This window comes from Tympanuchus pallidicinctus, unplaced genomic scaffold, assembly GCF_026119805.1.
Source record: "Tympanuchus pallidicinctus isolate F22 unplaced genomic scaffold, pur_lepc_1.0 scaffold11, whole genome shotgun sequence".
NCBI classification, from domain to species: domain Eukaryota; kingdom Metazoa; phylum Chordata; class Aves; order Galliformes; family Phasianidae; genus Tympanuchus; species Tympanuchus pallidicinctus.
The window spans coordinates 7,771,284-7,792,752 of NW_026294627.1; the positions used below are offsets into that span (position 1 = coordinate 7,771,284).

General features: G+C 40.4%; 1 protein-coding gene across 8 annotated transcripts in view; it reads left to right on the forward strand.

Annotated features, from left to right (window-relative positions):
• FAT3 (FAT atypical cadherin 3) overlaps positions 1-21,469 on the forward strand; it is a 452,006-nt gene that overhangs the window by 389,427 nt on the left and 41,110 nt on the right. For all 8 annotated transcript variants that reach the window (XM_052669203.1, XM_052669235.1, XM_052669218.1 and 5 more), the window contains 6 exons: positions 6,347-6,736; positions 9,141-9,355; positions 9,914-10,051; positions 12,596-12,739; positions 13,268-13,465; positions 15,898-16,696. In XM_052669203.1, the coding sequence (XP_052525163.1) occupies positions 6,347-6,736; positions 9,141-9,355; positions 9,914-10,051; positions 12,596-12,739; positions 13,268-13,465; positions 15,898-16,696 (1,884 nt within the window). The remainder of the gene's footprint in view (positions 1-6,346; positions 6,737-9,140; positions 9,356-9,913; positions 10,052-12,595; positions 12,740-13,267; positions 13,466-15,897; positions 16,697-21,469) is intronic.

Sequence of the window (21,469 nt, forward strand, 5' to 3'; positions counted from 1 at the left end):
TATTGTGGAATTGTTCAAAGGGCCAGATTTTTAAAACTTCAAATAGATTGTCAGGGGAACTTCAGCACCCAACTTGCATATTGAAATTACTCAGAGCTAGTCTCTGTTCAGCAAGCAGAAGACAAAACCATTCGTATATCCTTCTGTAACATCCTAAGAGAAAGAGAAGGAAAGGAAGGAAAAGTGAATAGTATAGCCTAGGCATAGGAAGGCTTTTGGCACTATTCCACATGACATTTTTACAAGAAAACTGGGAGAAGCATGGGCTACATGAAGTTGTTATCAGACAAGTTCGTTATATAAGAGCTCTTACACTGGAGGAATAAGTTGAGAAAGGTACTGAGCACAGTATTCTTATTTTCATTCCTGAATGAATATGTAGGCATAAGATTTGTTCCAGATGTCAAAAATCAGAATTGGGCTGTGAGTACACTGGACAGTGTCTAAGTCTTAGTTGGGGGATTTAACAGGTGGAAGAGTGGTACGGAAAAATACAATGCAAATCATGAGATAAATGTGAAATCCTGTGTTTAGATAAGAATAACCAAGGGTACCATTATTGCCTTGGTAATGACTGACTGGACAGCAGACCTGCAGAGAAGCAGGTGTGTTATAGCAAATCACAAGGTTAGTGTATGCTTACACTGCCATTGTGGTATGAAAAGGCAAACAGTTTAATCAGCTGGGTAAACAAGAGTAATGTTGGAAAGCAAAGAAGTAATCTTTTCTGTTTAAGTTGGTGGTGGAAAATCCTGATTTGAAAGGTTGTGTCTCGTTTCAGAAACACTACTTCTAGAGAGATATGGGCTACCTGGAGCTTGATCACGGGCCTGGAAAATATGTGCTAATGAGCAGTATTAAAATAGTTGAAAGAGGGTACCATGGAAAAACAGAGTTAAGATGATAAAGTGTAGCAAGCATCAGATACGAGTCAAGTAGCTCTGGTGAAAAATATCGACTTTTGTTAGCTTTACCTCATCTTTCATTATTTTTCTCAGCAGAAAGTAAGATCTTAATAGTTGTAAGGAAAGTGAGACACTGTGGTGTGATATCCAACGAGGTTGTACAAGTTCCTAATGAAAGAACGGTCCTGTCTTCAGTGGTAAATCTAATGCCTTCTTTCTTTGTTCAGGGATAAATGAGATGATCTTTGTAAGATTCCTGCCGTCCCTATACTCTGCCATTTCATTTTTGAGATTTCCAAGAAGCTGTTAACAATATGGAAGCAGAGAACTAGAGATATGTCAAATAAGGAGAATTATATATCCTGGATTATCTTGACTGGATAAAACCTGTATTTAAATGGGGTTACTGAAACATACATACACTGAAACGTATATATATATATGTGTGTGTGTATGTATATATACACATTCCCTTGCAACAGATCCCTGTTTTAGCACAGCAGTGTTGCACAGTATTGACAGATACAGTGTTAATGCAGCCAGTGAGTCTATAAAGTAAATGTACACAGATGGTGTTCACACCTGTGATTCCTGCATAGCCTCCCTGCACTTCAAAAAATCAAGCTTATCCATGAAATAATCAAGCATTCCCAATCACTGGTGGAAGAAACTCATGCAATGCCAACACCATGGGCTATATAAATCCCAGCTAGAAAAGAGAGGGAGAGCGAGCCAGCCATCCATACCTCACCTTCCCACCAAAGAAAATGCTCAACCTCAGTGAGCAAGAAAATGGGCCAATGGAAGATACTATATACTGAAATCTTCTGCTTGACATTTCTGTCCAGTACTTTCCTTCAGTAAGGGGCTGGTCTCTTTGTCTGTGTCTTCTGTGGCCTTGCATCAATCCCATGGTTCTATGACTCTGTCTGTGAGTAAAGGTGTTTTGGGGTTAAGGCTATTGTTTCTCCAGAGAGAAGGGACAGCACAATGAAAGCATGCCTTGGCAGTGTTATGGATTGAATTTGGCCAGTTTTTCTGCTTAAGTTGTAAAAATCACTTGAACTATCATACTGTATAGGGCTATATATCTACAGTTCAGCAAGGTAATTCTAGCAAGACCTTTCATCTTTCATGATGATCTCTTTCATCTCAACGTGATGAAGTAGAAATTATAAAATCTGGTTTTGTATTTGTTTTCTGTCTTGTTTGCTGTTAATGAAGTTGTGAACTTTTAACTAGCAGTAATTGATGGTGCAGTTAACACTTGGTTAATCACCAAACGCCAAAGATGCCAGTGTTAACATTATCCCACCATGACAGAGGAAAGAGGCAGCACACTAACCGAGTATCTGAAATTGATAAGCAAAAGCTATTTTACATCTCTCTTTCTGGACACTTTACCATTTTCCTTTTTGATTGATTATTTTTAATGCTTGCCTTTTTTTTTTTTTTTTTTTTTTTTTCCTCAAGGTTTTCAAAATAAAAATGAGCAGAAGAAAAAGTTAAGTACTGCTTTCCACAGATTAACAAGAATGAGTAGGCTAACTATACTTGGGGAAATACATTAAATAATGATGCCAGGTGGCAGATTAAAACAAAGGGGAGAAACACAGTGTGTAAGGTCTTTAATATCTGTAAATTTAAATAAATTTAAATTTGCATGTGATGCATTCAGCAGGTAATGCTCACTGGAGAATCTCACTGTCATATGGGAATTGTATCTGTTCTATTAATGCTTGGTCCATTCTGTGTTGTACCTCCACCATTTTCAATTGACGTATACATGGAGAATTTTAGTATTCCTTAATTATAAAGAAAATATTTTATTTCCCTGGTGTTATTTGAAGTAGTAATGACATAGATGTCATTGTGACATTCAGTACATGCTTCTTTGTGTAGAAGAAAAAAAAATCCCTAGTGAAGGATGGCATCTGAGGTACTAGATGGCTGTTCGTTGTACAAACGTTTCACACCAGAGATCTGGTGAAGTGCAGTCTTGTATCGTATGCTAATACAGGTCTAAATATAAAATGTGCTGGCTTATACCTTTATTTGAGAAAATATACTACAATCCTCTTAGAGGAACAATAATTCCTGGAAAGCTTTTCATGTTCATGTAGCTTATGGTTGTGATTGGCACCTTAGAAATCTGAGAAGTATAAGTAAATAAGTGAATAGACAAAACACAATTTGCAAACATTAATCCCCCAACAGCTGTGGGCAGTCCGTCTCAGAGGATTGCTTTCCTTACCAATCCAGGAACCATGTTGCTGGAGCAGTTGTTTCCTTTCCACAGAAAATGTGCAGTATATCTGCAGCCTACCATCATCTCCATGGCAGGGCTGCCACTTTCACATACTGGTGGACACTTCCTTCTTTGCGGATGGCAGCCCCAAGCACTCCAGTATTTTGGATTTGAGTAGAAATAGCTCCCAACTTCATCTTTTCATCTCCTGCTTGTTCTCTTTCTTGCCATGTACCGAGAAGGTGAAGGGAGAACACTATTGATGTAACACAGCACTTCCTTCAGAGTGCTGTTTCTGCTGCAGCTTTTTGTTGAATTATTTGTCCTTCCAAAAAACAAATGTTAAACTGATTTCCCCATAAAGCACTATAGAAGAGTAGCAAGAAGCTGAGATCTTCATTTCTCCATGTGTTCTGCTTCTGTGTTCAGGCTGGAAACTGTAAGGGAATGCTGTGAGTGTCCCAGCATGTGTTACCTGGTGTAGGAAACCTGCTTTGGCAGGGGGGGTTGGACTCGATGATCTCTGGAGGTCCCTTCCAACCCCTATAATTCTGTGATTCTGTGATTCTGTGATATCCTCTGCTCTGATCTTCTGTCTCTCTGTGCTTAAAATGGCAGTTTCACTGTAAGAGACTATATTCCAGGTCCTGTGGGCAAAATAAGATAGTTTTGATCATCAGCCTGTTAATGTGAATAGATTGGTATGCAATAACCTACACTCCTGTAGGTTATTGGTATGCAACAACCTACACTTCTGTATTCCTCTCTTATTTTGCAAGAAAAGAAGAACACCTTCAAGAAATAACTTTTTCCATTTCTGCCTAAAAATTCCTTCTTTAAGAGATAGCAATCACAACACCGTAATGTGGGATCTTTTGTGGGATCAAAAGCAATCTCTTATCAATAAACACTATTCATATTGTGTTATTTAACTGTCATTACCTTGAGGCAATACAGGAGTGTGGTCTAATTGTATGTCAATCAGATTGCCATCAGTAGAGTTACCAGCTGTATGTGAAATAATCCCATGTGGTGTCTTATGCACCAAAATTTCTCTCTCCATGCTTAACCCATGCAAGATCTGGCTGCAGTTTTGAGGTGTTTAAGACACAAGCTATGGGTAGGCCATCTTTTTTCTACTAAGTAGCATGTTTCCTGATTCTGTTATGTTCACATATGCTGTGGTGAGTTTCAAGCAAGGTCTTTGTGTCAGAGCAAGCCTAGACCAAGCTACATCTCTCATGCAGTCACAGACACGTAGACATGGAACATGTGAGTTAAGGTCTCAGCTTCAGGGATGTATGCAGTTCTATACAGAGACTGGCAGATATCAGGAGATCCCAGTACAGAACACTAAGTAGCTTTACTGTTGAAATTTCTGTGTAGGTTCAGTGTTCCTCTGTTTTTTCAACATACGCAGATATCTACTCTAATTAATAGCTCATTAACTGTTCTGGTCTTGTGGAGCTTAAGGGAGGATTTCAGCCAGGAGATCTTACTGGAAATGTAGACATATCTCCAGCCATTCAGACCCTTTAAATTCCAGAGGGCTTTATTCCTTCGGTCTGGTCCCCTTAGTTGACCATCAGGTAACAGAGCCTTTGAATACATTTAAGAGGCTAAGTGAAAAGCAGAGCATGGTTTCCAGCAGGCTGTAAGGTGTTCAGAGTCTAGGTGCTTCAACACACAGTAGAGTCTCTGACTAACTCCTGGGCTGCACTCTGTTGCTTGTGTGTAAGACAGGAACAACCTCCTTGTTTGCATTGCATGTTCTGCTGAAGAAGAGCTTTTCTGTGCTTTTTACTTCCATCATGCAGTGTTAAATGCAGAGGTTGTTCTGTGATTAATACAAACAATTGGTTCATTACAATATTGGCATTTAAACTTTTCTTTATGTTGAAGACATTTGAAATAGACGTGGTGTCGCAAGCACTGCATAAAAAACTTTATTCCCTGATGAGGTTAAATGGTAACTCGTAGTGCTATCCCATTAGGGTCTGGAACTTTATATTGCTCTACCTTTTATGTGAGCATGGCTGAAGAAAAGCTCCCCCCAGATCCCCGCAGCTTCCCCTCGTGTGGATGCTCTACCCCTGCTACGTCAAGCAGAAAACAAATGTGATTTGTGCTGCTTTTGATCAGTCATTTCTGCAATGCTTTGCTGCTGGAAAGCAGAATAATACTGTCACAAATTTTAAATTAACAAAATATGCCTAGGAGGGATTGGTAGCTCTTGTTCATCTGATTAATGTCAGGCTTGTAAAGTCTGTTCTCCAGCAAAAAGGACAGCAAATGCTCATCTGAGAGATGTTAAAAACATAGAAACTCCAATTTAGTGGATCTTTGTGTTAAAATATCTTAGCACAGCACCCAGGACCAAAGCACAAAGTCAAGGAGCATCAAGGGAACGAGTGAGTTTTCAACTGTATTCACATTTAATTAGATTTGAAATGACTGTCCTTCTGTAGTGCAGCAAACAACCAAGTTAGTAACTTCCTCTCAGCCCTCATTATTAACAGCTTTAGCATAGATCTGCATAGTCAGCAGCTAGGTGGATAGGTGATATGTATTGGGAAATACAAGCAGGATTTGAAAACATGAGAGAGTTTTGTACGGTTCACTTTTTGCTCTCATAGTGAAGGAGGCTACTTCCCTTTGTAAGATGTCCACGTTCTTGCAGGAGTTGTTTGATGAAGCTTTTGTCTACGTTATTGTATTATGATTTTATTTTGCTTCTCAACGGAAGAAACAAGGCACACTGGGAGCAAGTACAATCTGTGCCACCTGATGTATTTTTATGGATTTATTTTCCCTTAAGTACATTTCTGTTCCTTCGAGATGTACACTGAGAGTTTTCCATTCAATTATAAGCTTTTCTGGGCAGGATCTATACATGGATTCTGCTTTCAAGTTCCATTCCACAGCAATTCTGCAAAGGAATCTTTTTAAAAGTTATCATGATGAGAGAGGGAACTCAATTATCCATGGGGATCTGACATGTGTCCTGGTCTCCCAGACCTTCAGGAGTTCTGTTCTTTTCAGTGCTCTCATGTCTGTGTGCTCCCATCAGTCAGAAATGATGAGTGCAGTTGCAGATTTTGCTTAAAGTTTCTATTAGGTGAAAAGAGCGGAGTTGGTTTGCGTCTCTTTTTTTAAATACACTTTATCATTTTCACATCTGCTTCTCTTTCAGGTGTGAACAGAAAAGTGACCTATTCCCTTGCAGACTCTGCAGATGGTTACTTCTCAGTTGACCGGTCATCAGGAATCATTATTTTGGAGCATCCACTTGATAGAGAGCTTCAGTCCTCCTATAACATCAGTGTAAAGGCCTCAGATCAGAGTATTGTGCTGACCTTGTCCTCATTTGCTACTGTTACCATTACAGTGCTAGATATTAATGACAATCCCCCTGTGTTTGAAAGGAGAGATTATCTTGTTACAGTCCCTGAAGACACTTCACCTGGCACTGAAGTCCTCTCTGTTTTTGCTACAAGCCAGGACATTGGCACTAATGCTGAGATTACCTATCTCATCAGGTCTGGGAATGAGAAGGGAAGGTTCAACATTAACTCAAAAACAGGTTTGTAAATTAGTTCTTACTTGTAATACTAAATGAAAGTTTCAGAAAAAATGTGGATGCTTTGGGGAAAACATTTGGACCACATAAGTTCCAAGAAGAGAGACTTAGAGCTTGTCAGTCTTGTTGCACAGAGCAAAACAAATGTTATATTGAAGTTTGGTCTAAACTATGGCACCATTCAGCTGCCTTGACTTGAGTGGATTCTCCATTGGTATGTCCACTGAAGTCAGTGTAGATGTATGGGCACGTCCACTGCTGCACCATGGGCTTCTCTATGGCTGCACGTGGAGAGCTGCTCCACATAGTGCCCATGGGCTGCGGTGGGACAGCCTGCTCCATTGTGGGCCTCTACTGGGCTGCAGGGAACTTCTGCTTTGCTTGGCTTTAATCTACGAAGATAGTAAGGTATGAATCTTCTGTGATTCCTGCAGTGGATTCCCTTATTCTTCTAGCATTCAGGATGATGGTACAAATCTGCCACCAGAGCTTCAGAGCAGAACAGTCTTGGTTTTGAAAGCTGAAGTTAACACTTGTTTGAGTGCAGCTGTAATAACCAGTAACCCAGACGACGTGCTGCATGATATAGTTTAGTGCTTGTGGTGGCAATGGTGATGAGGAGACAGTTGGACTAGATGATCTTATAGGTCGTTTCCAACCTTGTGATTCTATGATTCTATGATTCTAACCTGGAATATCTCAGAATTATGCATTGTGTCATTTATACTACTGTGTGCAAAAATCTTTCTCCACTCCTTGTGAAGACCACTGCCTCACATGTAAAGGACCTAAAATAACATAATTGTATGTTGTCTTCAATCTTCATAATGTTGATTAGTGCTAACAAAATTTAAACATAAATATGTCTAGACAGCAATACTTAACTTTGCATTTGACAGTGAAGCCAGGGAGATAAATCAATAAAAACCCATAATGAAGCTTAATCACACAGGGAAGAAAAAAAAAAACAAAAACTATTTATTATTCATTAATGTGTGACAGCTCCATTATTATCGGTTTAGAGGCAGGAGCTGAGATCCAGACAGCCGGGTGCTGATGTAGCATGCCTGATCAGGGCTTGAGAAATAATGCTCATCACAGCATTTATCAGTGGGGACTCCCTGCTAGCCACTTGGAAGCTTCTTTTCAGGGCTCCTGCTTTCAGCAAGTCATGCTGAAAGGTAGGATTCATTTGGAGAGAGCCCAGACAAGATTAAGAAGAATGATCTGAAGTCTACAAAATGAGGCTTAGGAGGAAAGACTGAAGGAATTGAGGCTATTTAAACTAGAAAAAAGAAGACATGCTGATAATATTCAAGCTTGTAAAGTACCTGTGAAGAGGGGGGAATAAACTTTTCTTTGTGTCTACTCATGAGAGAAGTTTTGAATTAGCTTAAATTGCATTTGGATTATTTCAGTTAAATGACAGGAAGAAATTCCTTGCTGTAGGAATTATTGAGTATATAAATACATTTCCTAAGGACAGGAAAGTAATGTGTCTAGAGGTTTTTTAAGGACATCAGAAGTGAGTAGCTTCAAGAAAGATCGTGTTTTAGTGACCTGTGCTGGGCAACAGTTGGACTGTATGACCTCTAAGCCCCAATCATTCCTGCTCTTGATGAGTTCATACTAAAGAGGATTTGCCTTGCCAAGGTTTGGGATTTGCTTTTAAGCCTTTCCTGCCATGTCCAGCATCACCTCCTTCAAGACATCACTGGTAATCTGTGTGCAACGCACTCGCCTCTCCTTGATAAAGTTATAGGTACATGTGAGACAAGTAGAGAATGTGCATAAAAACTATTTCTGTCCTAGAAGAGATCTGAGAGAGAGTGATTCAAGTTACAAATAATCTTAATTCTTATTATGTGATGCGAGAACTGAAAACTTTTATACCTAGTTTACTCTGGAAGTCCCTGCTTAGTCACACAGATGGTAGAAAACTAATTTCTCAAAGGTATTCATACCCCATTTGTTAGTATTTAATTCATGAGAAGTTAATTACGTAGGACTGAATTTCTGTTGATTTGTCAGTGTTGATTTCCAGAGTTGGCATCTGGTTCTCCCACAGGCTCTGTGCATGAGCCCAGGCACGTGAACGGATGTGGCCTTCTCTTTTCTGTCTGTAGTACTGGTATTTCCACGGTTATTTCTGTCAGAAACAATTAATAGCTTCGTGTCTTTCTGTAGAGGCAATCCAAGTGCAATTGTCATCTCTCTTTAATTAAATGACAATAGCAGAAAAGTGACCAAATATTTTTATTGGACTAAACAGTGTTAAGTTTAGAACAACATATTTTGTGCTCAGGTGATAAATAGCATGTTGTACTATTTGCTGCAGTGAAATCCCTTAATCTGCAGCAGCATTTCCTTTTCACTCAGTGCTGACATTACTTCCCTTCCTTCAAAGGAGCCATTTCCATTTCTGAATCTTTGGATTATGAATCGTGTAAGGATTTCTACTTAGTCGTGGAAGCAAAAGATGGAGGTACTCCAGCCCTGAGCGCTGTTACGACTGTGAACGTCAACGTGACGGATGTCAATGACAACGCACCAAAATTCAGCCAGGTGGTCTACAGTGCAGTCATCAGTGAAGATGCTGCAATTGGTGATTCCGTTATAATGGTGAGTGAGGCCATGTGCCGTGATTAGGCAGGGTGAGGACCTCTGTTGCATTTAATAAGATACTGCTGCACTTATTAATAGTGATAAATTATGCATCTTGAATCAACCAAACTGTTCTCTAGCCAATACTCTGTGTCTGCTACGGCTTTCCAGACAGCTGCCAGTTTTCCCCAGGAAATAAAGAAGTAGTAATACCAAAATAGTTTTCAATTCCTACAATATGCTGTCAAAGTGCAGTGCTGTGTTTAAGACATTGTATCTCAGGAGTCAGCTTGAAATATGCAGGTTTTTCTGGAAAGGCAAAATTCAACTTTTCAGGGAAATACATGATATTTGTATTATATATAATAAGATTAAAATATTTTATGTGTTTTAAGGCTAGAATTTTGAAAAGATCCAAGGAGAGCCTCCTATGAAGAGCAGCCAAGGGATGCGCAGCTCAAATGTGACTAGCCTGATAGAATATGAAGGCTTACTCTGTGGGGTGTTGAGTGATTAATGGAGCAAACTGATGGTTTAACATTTGTTTTGCTAATTTTCACTTTTCTCTCAAAACAGTTGATAGCAGAAGATCTGGACAGTCCTTCCAATGGCCAAATTCATTTTTCCATAGTGAGTGGTGATCAAGACAATGAATTTTCAATCGATCCTGGTTCAGGACTTGTGAAGGTTAAAAAGAAATTGGATAGAGAAAGGGTAAGATGTGAGATTTCTTGACTTACAATGGCTTACAGATGTGTGTTAATTTCAACTCTACTGCTAGCCAGTTGTGAAGTAGCTGCTTTTCACTCTGCAGAAATCAGCCTAAGATATTCCAACAGCTCTTTCTAATGTTCTTCCCCCTTTTCCCACCTCAGACTTTTTCTCAGTCATATTTCCAGGCCAGCTACCCTGGTAGCATTCTCACTCTGCACCAACACAACTACTGAGGCCAGACTGGGGAAAGAAGCAACCCTGGATTTTTCCTGTGGCAGCTGTTATTGCATTAATGAGCTACCTGTCTTCTGTGCCTGCAAGCACAAGCTTGCAGCATTGTATGCAACAGAGGGACCACGGCAAACTGCGAATTGTGGCACCAAGTACAGAGCTGAGACTTCAGCCATTAATTAGCACTCTGCAAAACATGTCACAAGGGAACTGATGTTATGGAGTAGCCAGGCTGTACCAAAAGAGAAAGAGTGCTTCATTAATCTGATTCTGCTGCTTTGTTTGCTCCCTAGATTCGGGTGATTTATCACCATTTTGCTATAGCTAGCAATTAGCAGCTTTTGGAGAAAAAGAAACAAACAAATACAGTTGCCTGTGCTACAAGCAGGACAGGAATGTGCTGCATGACTTCAGAAGTCCTGCAACACATGCAAGACTCAAGGATACTTCACTCATGCAGTGCATCTGCAAAACTGGGAAAGCTGATTGCTGTCCCCAGAAAATGGACTCAGCTGGAAAAGCTTCCTGCTGGAAGCAGAGCTACTGCTTAAAACAGGCAAATAATCTTTCTATATTATCATACAGGCAGGATTAAATTGCTAGTGATTGGTGACAGAAGGACCTTCCTTGTCCCGCAGAACAAGGAAGTAATAGGCTATACATGCAACAAATTTGCTGTATTTCTTACATGGTTTATTGGTTCTTACATACTTTATTAATATTTTATTTAGTGACTCCATTTGATTTAGCTGAGATATATATGTCTGCTTTCAGACATATGCTTTTACCTTCACTGTCATTGTACATTTCAGGCCAGCTCCTAGATCTGCATTCTCCTAAGTTTCTTTCAGATAAAGCAAGCTGTAGTGTTGTCTTTTATTTTGCTTCCTTTGCACATTTCCCAGACACAAATGTTCTCTTCAGCGGAAATGATACATGATGCCTCATCTGATGTAGATCCCTAATGGCAGTGCTGATTCCCAGGTTTTAGTGGTATCAGGAAGCTCATTTCCAGAGCTCTAATCACGTAGAAACCATGATTGCTGCCATTTACCTTTCTGGGATCTGTGGAAATGAAAACAAACTCACACAAAATTTCAGAAAGATCCCATGAAACCTCTGATTTTTAGCAATAAAAATTAAACATTGAAAGTGAAAAAAAAAAAGGATCAATGCTCAGCCTCAGTTTCTTGATCCTCCATGGTTAAGGATTCATCCTCCTGACACTATCAGTACATCCCCATCAAATCACACACTTCTTTGACCCTATAATCCACCTAAGAATCTTTCCTTTTCTTTAACTTGGTCCCATAGCTCAGAAGAGCCACCTTGTTTCATACACTTAGCCTGCCTTCCTCTCTCCTACCCCAGCAGCTTTTACTTCTGTGTCCCTTTGGATTTCCTCCCGCCCTAAAAAGCTCCGTTAGTTTTTCTTCATTTCACTCTGTTGGGCCATGTTTTACCCCTTCCTGGTGCTTTATCTGACATGTGGTTCATCCTTTGTTCCCCCTGCTCTGAAAGCTTCATGGGCAGACATATCAGCAGCTCTCCCTGGGGATCCAAGAGCTCTATACAGTAAAAGGCAGTTGTAAGACATAAGGAGGCCAACATAAGGATGCACTTTGTGAAATCACACTGTCATCCATAAGCTGCACATAGACAGATCTTTTCCAAATTGTCACACACGCTCACACTTTGTGCACGTGCCCATATGTGCATAGAGGGTCTGTGGGTGCCACAGCCGGTGGGATGCACTGAGCTACCCACACCATGCTGAGCTGTCTGTGGCAGTTGCAAACAAGACTCAAAAAATCCCTTATCTTCTACAGTACTGTAGCCTTTTGCTACAAGGAATATGTTGTTCATAGTGATCTCAAATGTTTTCCAGTATGCTTAATCCAACTGCCCATTAACTTTTTTGGAGGGGCTCCTTCACTATCTGAAACAGTGTGTGTCAAATTGAGGCTTCTCCTCCTAAGTACTCAATATCTTATCCTGGAATTAGTTTGCATACCCCAGTTGACCTAGGCTGAGCTTGGATATTATTCATTATTCGACTTTTGTCTATCCCTTTGTTTTCAGCTGATACAGTTATTTTAATATAGTGAAGCTGTTAGGTTTATTGATAGCCTTATAAACCAGAGTTTGGGACAGTCTGGCAGTAAACAGGATAATGTTATACAAAGGGCAGGAAAGGTAATGAGGCCAGACAGCTTTCCTTAGAATATGGTTGGTGGTGTATTGGATGTAAAGAACACAAGTTAAAATTTAGGACCGCTTTCATGATGATTTAATATTTTCACCTTTTTGCAGATATCTGGTTATTCATTGGTTATTCAGGCAAGAGACAGCGGAACCCCTCCTCTGTCTTCATCTGTGACTGTCAACGTGGACATTTCTGATGTGAACGATAACAGCCCTGTGTTTACTCCAGCTAATTATACAGCTGTAATTCAAGTAAGTTTATCTTGCACATCAAAAACTTCTCTGACTTTTAAAATGCAAAAGCATTTGGTTTCAGTTAAGCAGCTTTTGATGATTTATCTGCCAAAGATGTATCAAATGATCTTATTCAAAAGAAAGTATAAACACTTCTTTTCTAGCCGTTTGCTCAGATTCTGTTTACTGAGACTCCTTAACTTCAGCATCCATCACACGTTTTACTCTATATCCATGTTGCACCAGGAAATGTTCTCTAGCCTCAAAAATTCTGAGCTGGGATGAGCTTGCACTTGTCCATGCCTTGCTTGGGATGCAAGTCCTAGTGGTTAGGCAGTCCTGGCCAGACAGGCTCCCCTGGATGCTTCTGTCTCTAGTAGTAGTCCTTGGTGTACAAATGATGCCAAAGCAATGCCACAGTGAAATGGCATCTTGGCCAAAAAGCTTTTACTTGTATATTCTTGATGGCAAAACGTGGTATTTTATCATTGTGATAAGATGTATCATTTTAATCCTTTTCTTTATACGCTGTGTATACGTGTAAAGGAAAATAAACCAGTGGGCACAAGCATTTTGCAGCTGATAGTGACAGACAAAGACTCTTTTCACAATGGCCCTCCTTTTACCTTCACCATCCTCACTGGCAATGAAGAGGAGGAGTTTACACTGGACCCTAACGGTGTCTTGAGATCTGCAGTCATCTTCAGACACATGGTTGCAACCGAATATGTGCTCTGCGTGCAGGTATGCCTTCATTTTTTGCATCTGCACAGAAAGAAAAAACTCATAGTGTCAGGTCATGTGTATGTTGCTGTCTGGGTTGGTTTTAATTGACTTTAGTCTGTGAGCAAATACCATGCATTCCATTTTACATGTGCACAATATTGTATATTTCCTTTGATGTCCTTAAACCCAATTTCATGTAAATATAAATAGGTAGCCAGCCACCTTTCCAATCTTCTCTGCATGAAATGGATTTTCTGAGCAGCAGCAGTTATGATTTAAGATTTTCATCTTTTTTTTCTGTAGCTAAGAGAAGAAAATAAGCAAAAATGCATTATGTGCATATAAATATACCACGGAACGAGTGACAGCAAAATATTGTTCTAGGAAGGAAAATCACTTCTCCTTTTAAGTCATAAATTTAATCAAAAATTTTTGGAACCCGACCAAAAATTCATGAAATCACATTTCCAAGGTCAGCTTAGCTCTTAGGGAGTGTAAAAGGAAGACATGAAATAGAAGTCCAGCTCAAACTTAGCTCCAGAGTCATTGTTGAAGAACTTTTTAACCAGAGTAGCTATAAATCCAGCAATAATTTGCCCACTTCTCAGGCTTGCATAGGAAAACATAGTAGAGTTCAGTAAGTATGCAGGTCCATGCAATTCCATTGAAATGGAACGTGGTCCTACAATCTAAGTCTGAAAATACAACCTTTCTCAACATGCTGTGCTGGGGTTAATCTAATTAGAGCCTAACTGCTCTTTTACACCTACTTTTAATGGTGTTTGTAGCAATAACAATCTCACCGAGTTACAATTCAAAAATACAAGTTCTAATGTCAATCAGCAGTTCAAATCAAAGGGACAGCTTACAAGTTTGCCATTTAATATTCTTGCAATCTTATTTTTTGAGCCTCGTAGGAAAAGAAAAATAAAATCATTTTTCATTCCTGCTATGTTCTCATCCAAAAATATCTGCTTTCAGGATTATTTACTAGCCAAACTTCCAATATTACCAAAATTGGTATTAAGTTCAAGCAGCATCCTCAGCTACATACATCCAAGTATGTCATATTAACGAAGCATTAACCAGTCTGCAATCACAGAGATGCACCAAAACATTCAGAAAACCACGCAGTTGGATTAAAAGCCTGATTCCTCTCAATATTATTTTTTTTAGGGATTCCTTCAGTGAAAACATATTTTGCAGTTTTCTGTTGTGTATAAAGCATAGAATTTTTTTCTTTCCATTTATGTGTACCGCAGTGCTGCTTCCCTCTTTCCACCATCAGATTCCTCCTCTGTGTTGTGTTTATTAAAAAAGTAGTGTTAAAGTTGAAAGTGGAATGTGGAATAATCTCTGCATGTATGTGTATCTGTGCACATGCACATAAAATATTTTCTAAAATTCTCTACAAAGCCCTGGTAGGAGCCATGATTTTCAGTGCCTCAGAGTTACTATTCCTTTCCTAGTAATGTCCATATTGGTACTGCCATCCTGCCTGTTATTTTTCTTCAGTGAGTAAATTTTCCTCCCTGTATCCAAATGCAAACATCTTCCAACGTGTGCAACATCTGTGATTTTTTCATCATATGTTCTTCTCTGAAGCAAGTGAATGTATGCACTAGTATATCTTCATACTGACTTCAATGAAGCATTTTCCTTACTACAAGAAAGAGCACTGATTCAAGTTTGCACACTTTTCTGTCAAGATAGCCTTGGATTTTTTGTCAGACTTGCTCTTTACTCTATAAAAAAGTGCAGATGCTATCATACGTGCTCTGGGTCATGCAGTCATCTGTCCAAGTGTAGTGCTTCTCTCGTATTTTATCGTTAGTAACAGCACAAGAACCCTATTTCACTTTTGGAGGGTGATAAATTTTACTTATTTTCAAGCATGATTCTTGGACGCTTCAGAGAAAGTCACACAGAGTGCTTGAGGAAAACTCTCGACTCCCTCGCATCCACATAGGCGTAGCAAGGTCTGAGGCACTTCAGAGCAACACAGAAACTGCTGCTGGTATTGCACTGGGCTGTAGCCTATTTTCCAGGGTAGAAGAGAGCCCAAACTCACTTGGTGTAGAATATACCACATTCAGATGGCTTTGCTGTGAAGGGGACAAGTGATAGCTGTGGGATTCTGGGAACTTTTCACATTGAGTAATGAGACACAGTGCTCACGCATTTCTGTCTGCAATTCACTTAGATAAGATATCTGTGTTTCCCTAAAGAGTTTGTAAGTTTCACTGCTAAAAAAAGATGGCACATTTCTTTACATATGTATTTTGCAAATGCATTTGGGAAGTTCTTTTGAGAGGTCTTCAGAATTACTGTTGCTGTGAAAATCATATAGCAGGAAGTCTAGAATGCATGTAGCAAAAAGTTCTGCTTGTCAGCTGCATTATACATATATATTATATTTTGTTGTTTGGTTGTTGTTTTAATTATATTAGGCAAAAGACTCTGGGAAGCCTCAGCAGATTTCCCACACCTACGTTCAGGTGAGGGTTATCGAAGAAAGCATCCACAAGCCAACTGCCATTCCACTGGAGATTTTCATTGTCACCATGGAAGATGATTTTCCAGGTGGAGTCATTGGAAAAATTCACGCCACGGATCAGGATGTGTATGATGTCCTCACTTACACACTAAAATCAGAGCAGAAAAGTTTGTTCAAGGTTAATAATCACGACGGGAAGATCATTGCCCTAGGAGGGCTCGATAACGGCAAGTACATCCTCAATGTGTCTGTCAGTGATGGCCGCTTCCAGGTCCCCATCGATGTTGTGGTCCACGTTGAGCAATTACTTCAGGAAATGCTGCAGAACACCGTCACCATCCGCTTCGAGAACGTTTCCCCAGAAGACTTTGTGGGCCTTCACATGCACGGCTTCAGGCGCACCTTGCGGAACGCGGTGCTGTCTCAGAAACAAGACAGCCTGCACATCATCAGCATTCAGCCAGTGGCAGGCAGCAGTCAGCTCGACATGCTATTTGCAGTTCAGATGCACAGCGGCGGTTTCTATAAGCCTGCCTTTTTGATTCAGAAGCTTACCAATGCCAGGAGACACTTGGAAAACGTGATTCGTATTTCTGCTATCTTGGAGAAGAATTGCTCTGGACTGGATTGTCAGGAACAACACTGTGAACAAAGTCTATCTATTGATTCCCATTCCCTGATGACCTACAGCACGGCAAGAATTAGTTTTGTGTGCCCCCGCTTTTACCGGAATGTGCGCTGCATGTGCAATGGTGAGTACTGCCCCCCCCCCCGTCCTCACACATTATGCGATAGGATCGGTTTTATGCTGCTGATGCAGATTAGAAGGGGCATTTCAATTCAGCCCGTTAAAGCACGACTGGCTGATGTGTTTCTCAGGCTCAGGAAGAATTGTTCGTGTTTACTGATGTAAATGGAAGTTGGTGAACTTTGGCCTTGTGTGACAAAGACTGCTTTCCTGGAAGATCTGAGCCATCAGCAAACTTCCAAGGGAGGGAAAGGAAGGGGAGGAGAAAGGAGAGGAGTGGGAGCTTATTGGTTTCCCACTCAGTTCACCACCATTCCATCACAGAATCAAATCACAGAATGGCTTGGGTTGGAAGGGATCTCAAGGATCAAGAATCTCCAGCCCCCCTGCCATAGGCAGGGCCACCAACCTCCATATTTAATACTAGACCAGGCTGCCCAGGGGGCCATCTAATCTGGCCTTGAACAGCTCCAGGAACAGGGCACCCACAACCTCTCTGGAAAGCCTGTTCCAGCACCTCACCACTCTCTCTGTAAAGAACTTAACCAACACTGGAATAAACCAGTCACGTGGTTGTGGAAGAGCCACCTGGTCTGCAGTGGTGCACTGGAATCCCCAGGGAAAGGACCCATGACCTCAGCAACACAGGTGCAAGGCACAGTTCATATTTACAGAGAGGAGCGGAAAAATAATGAAATATTTTATTTTGTAACTGATACCAAGCACTATTCCTGATCCTTATTGCTGCATGGGGAGTCAGGACGGATTTTGTCCTGATTTCTGCCTCACATTTCACATCCTGATGGCTGCCTTACTTTTTATCAGCGATTTCATGGGGTGTATATGACAAACAGACTTGGCAGCCAGTCTTCCATGTGGCTCTGTGCTTGGAGAATAACACTTCAGGCAGTTATAATAATAGTTCTGTTTCTTTTGTTTGCCGAGCTATTTGCTCCTCATTCCACTTCATTTAAGAGCAGAGAAAAAAGCTGCTGTAAAATCAATACATCCAACTCTCACTCATCTGAAGCACACATGTAGACATACACACACACACAACCGCACAGGAATTCAGTAGCTGTGCCTCAGTGACCAGCCTTTGTCCCTGCAGCAGTCAGCAGGACTTCATGTCATACCATCAACTTCAGTGGGAATGAAAACAGGCCTTTATGCATAAAGCTGAACCAGAAATCGTTGTGTCCTGCAGCACATGAATAATAATGCCATAGGAGTTCAGTTCTGTAAAAATGTCAGAATTTTCCATCTGTGCTGTTTTCATGTACATTCAAGAGCAGGTTATTTGGTCAGTTTTTAAGTAATAGCATTCTATGTTCTGAACAGATATTTCTATTATAACAGTACTTGTCTTTTTTGTTACACATGAAAGGCTCTGAAATAAAAAAGGATTGTCACAGGTTGGAAAGGGACAATGCTGCAATATCCCCTAGCCGAGTCCTGGAGCCAGTGCAACAGCATTGTCTGCAAAACACTTTTTATATTCCCTAACTCACAGCTTTGTCTCGTTTATGTACCCAGAAATCACAAATCCTCATCTCCATAAGGATGGCTATGGCCCTCGCTGTGTCAGAAATTGTTTTTCTGGCAGCCAGGATTTGCACTGTGTATAATTTCATTTCACTACTTATTAAAGTCAATAATGATGTATATTCCCTTCAGAAACTACTAGTGAGTGGATGTGCCTCGTAATCTGTTAGCCTAGCTCCCAAAATTGGCTTTACAGATTGGTATGGTTCTGATCCAGCAGCTCTCTCCTTTCTCTCTACTCAGCACACTTACACTGAAAGCACAGAAAATCAGCTGGGACAGCCATTTCCCATTTTTTTTCTGTTATGTACCAATCAATCCTCAAAAAATATTTCAGGCTGCCAAAATTACCACCTGTGATCCATAGCCTTGGGACCATCTATCCTGGCCATGAAGCCTGCAGTTGAGAGCCACTGGTGCAGGCATTCCCTGGTCCAGCTGGGAGGCTGGAGGGGTCCCACAGAGCTGAAGCTGCTCTGTGCCCATTTCCCGTGGGAGATACAGATGCTTTGGGGTGGCCTAGTGCACCTCGTGTCCAACAAAAACGTGTCCAGAGCTGCTGCTGTAGCTCACTAGGCAGATGAAAGCCTTGGTGCTTGTTACTTGTACAGAGATAAGAGACCTTGTTAGGAAGTTAAAAAAAACAAAAACAAAAACAACAACATGATTTGCCCTCCTCAACATGAGTTAATACTTCATGCACTTTAATTTTTTTAATCAAAGGAGCCACGAGAAGGGCCTTGCTCTTTAGATAAATGCAGACACATACTGTGTTTTGTCACTTAGGAGGTTGACACAGACTTCTGAGGATATATTAATTAGAGAACTTGGGTATGGCACTACTTTTGTGGAGAGCAGGCCCAGTGAAAGAGTCAGAAAAATCCAAATACTTCCTTTGATCAGACAAATCCAAATGCTTCTTTTGATCCTTTGTACATGGACATAAATGTGGCAAAGCAAGAAAAAGAGCAGAGAATAGTGGAATACACCTATTGTGCTTCCTTTTACAGGAACGCATTAGCAAGATATTATCAATATAATAAAAGCATTATACTTTCTTTGTTACTAGGATAGTTTAACGATCCAGTCCAGTAAATATTAATAGCTTGAAATATGACAAACCCATTAAAAATATTCCATATGTTTTCAGTGGTTTGATTCAATTATAACCCAGAGAAGCTTGAATTTGAGCTAATTCACTCGTTCTTGAAATATGTATCATACTTGGAGAGATTTTCCCACTGGCAGATGTCATAGATATGCACAATTTATGCGTGCCAGCTGTGCATAGCTTACCTAGATTACCTTTGTGAGCAAACAGAGTTATCTAACATAAAAATGCAGGGAGACTGTAAAGCAGGCAGTGTGTGAACTTGTGAGGATCAGCAGCTCCGTTCTGGAAGGGTAAGTTCGAAAGTTCAGGGGTATCAATCTACGCCTTTAAAATCAATAAAATTGAACTATAATTTTTTTCCAGTAACAGACTGTCTCCTTAGATTTCTGGCTCTTCTGCTTGTGTTTATATGAAAAATATTATAACAAACTGGGATTTCAGTGTAGCTACAGGGGCTATGCAATTGCCAATCCCCCATCACATGACATAAGGTATGAAAACATCTGTCAGTGTTTGTGGGAAGCAAAGACAGGAGGACCAGAGTAAATATATATAATAAATAGTTCTCGTGACATTCTCATTTTTCAGAAGCAGAAATCTATTTCAGTTCTTTATTTCTTCATGTGGCAAGGTAATTCTTTTGTGTTAGAACAAAGATGCATGAAATAAGTAGGTTTTCTTGTGGCTGCTTTGCTATAGTGAAATTCCGTGTTACAGTCTTACAAATGGAGGTTCCATTAGTATGTTTATGGGAGAAGATTTGATTGAAATCATCTTGACAAATGTGGGTATATATATACATGTGAGCTGGTCACTCCAGGCCCCATTTCCAGACAGTGGAAAGAATGAAGTTTTTTTTAATGATGTGATAAATCTCTCCCTGAATGTCTAAAATCAGTCAGATGAATCATGCCCTAAAGTTAGAGGAGATGAATTCCATTTCAAGTGTTTAATATGGTTCTGGCTTAATAGTTTGAAAGAATTTTTCTAATAGACTCAGAAGTGTTCAACAAAAGTGCGGACATTCACGTTATTTAATCAAGTGAATAGCAGTCTTGCACCACTTTATCATGAAACCAGGCAATTCAGATTTTATGAAGCCACTTCTAGCGTTTTGTGAATGTTCTGACAAGAAGAAATCATAAACTGTGATGCATTATAAGATCTGGTATTAATATAGGACTTAATCTTGAAAGGTGGTCTACGTCCTCAAAGCACGCACTGCCTCTTGAAGACCAGAGTATTTTGCAGCACCAAGATAAGAAATCCAACCCCCATCCCAATACCAGGATTCTGAACTTTGAATCATAGTATTGTTAGAGTTGGAAGGGTCCTCTGAGGACCATGTAGTCCAATTCCCCTGCAATGAACAGGGGCATCCACAGCTGGGTCAGGTTGCCCAGGGCCTTCCCTTGAAATTCTCCAGGGATGTGGCATCAACTGCATCTCTTAGCAGCCTGTTCCAGTGCCTCACCACCCTCACTGCAAAAGATTTTTTCCTTATATCCAACCTAAATCTACCCTCTTTGATCTTGAAACCATTTCCCCTTGCTCTGTCACCACAGACCCTTCTAAAGAGTCTGTCCCCTTCTTTCCTGCAGCTCTGCTTTAGATACTACTGAAAAGCCACTCTCGTGTCACCTAGCAGCTTTCTCTTCTCCAGGCTGAGCAGCCCCAGCTCTCCCAGGCTGTCCTTGTAGGCCTTCCTCTGCTTTCTCTGTTTCCAAGAATCTCACATGTACTGTTGAGCTCTCCTGGCAAGGTAACAAGGAAAAGTAAAGAAGAAATGGTTTGGGAACAAAGACCTTTGCAGATTTATTTGATACATTTGGTTGGTTTGACTTCAGCCCTTCTAATGTTGCACTTGTGCAGGAGGAGGCTTTTTCCCTGACAATATTCCCCATTTTAAGACCTACTCTGAGAACACAGCATCTTATATGAAACTCATGGGAGACAAAGCATGAAGTGGCACCATGCCTGTAGAATCAAGAGGAATGGAAACTGCTATCTATCACCTGGCTCTTAAGGAAAGCTGTGACTGAACAGTGGTCGATCTTGTCCATTCTTCTACAACTGAGAAACTCTGATTCATTAGGACACACTGTGCAACTGAGTGCC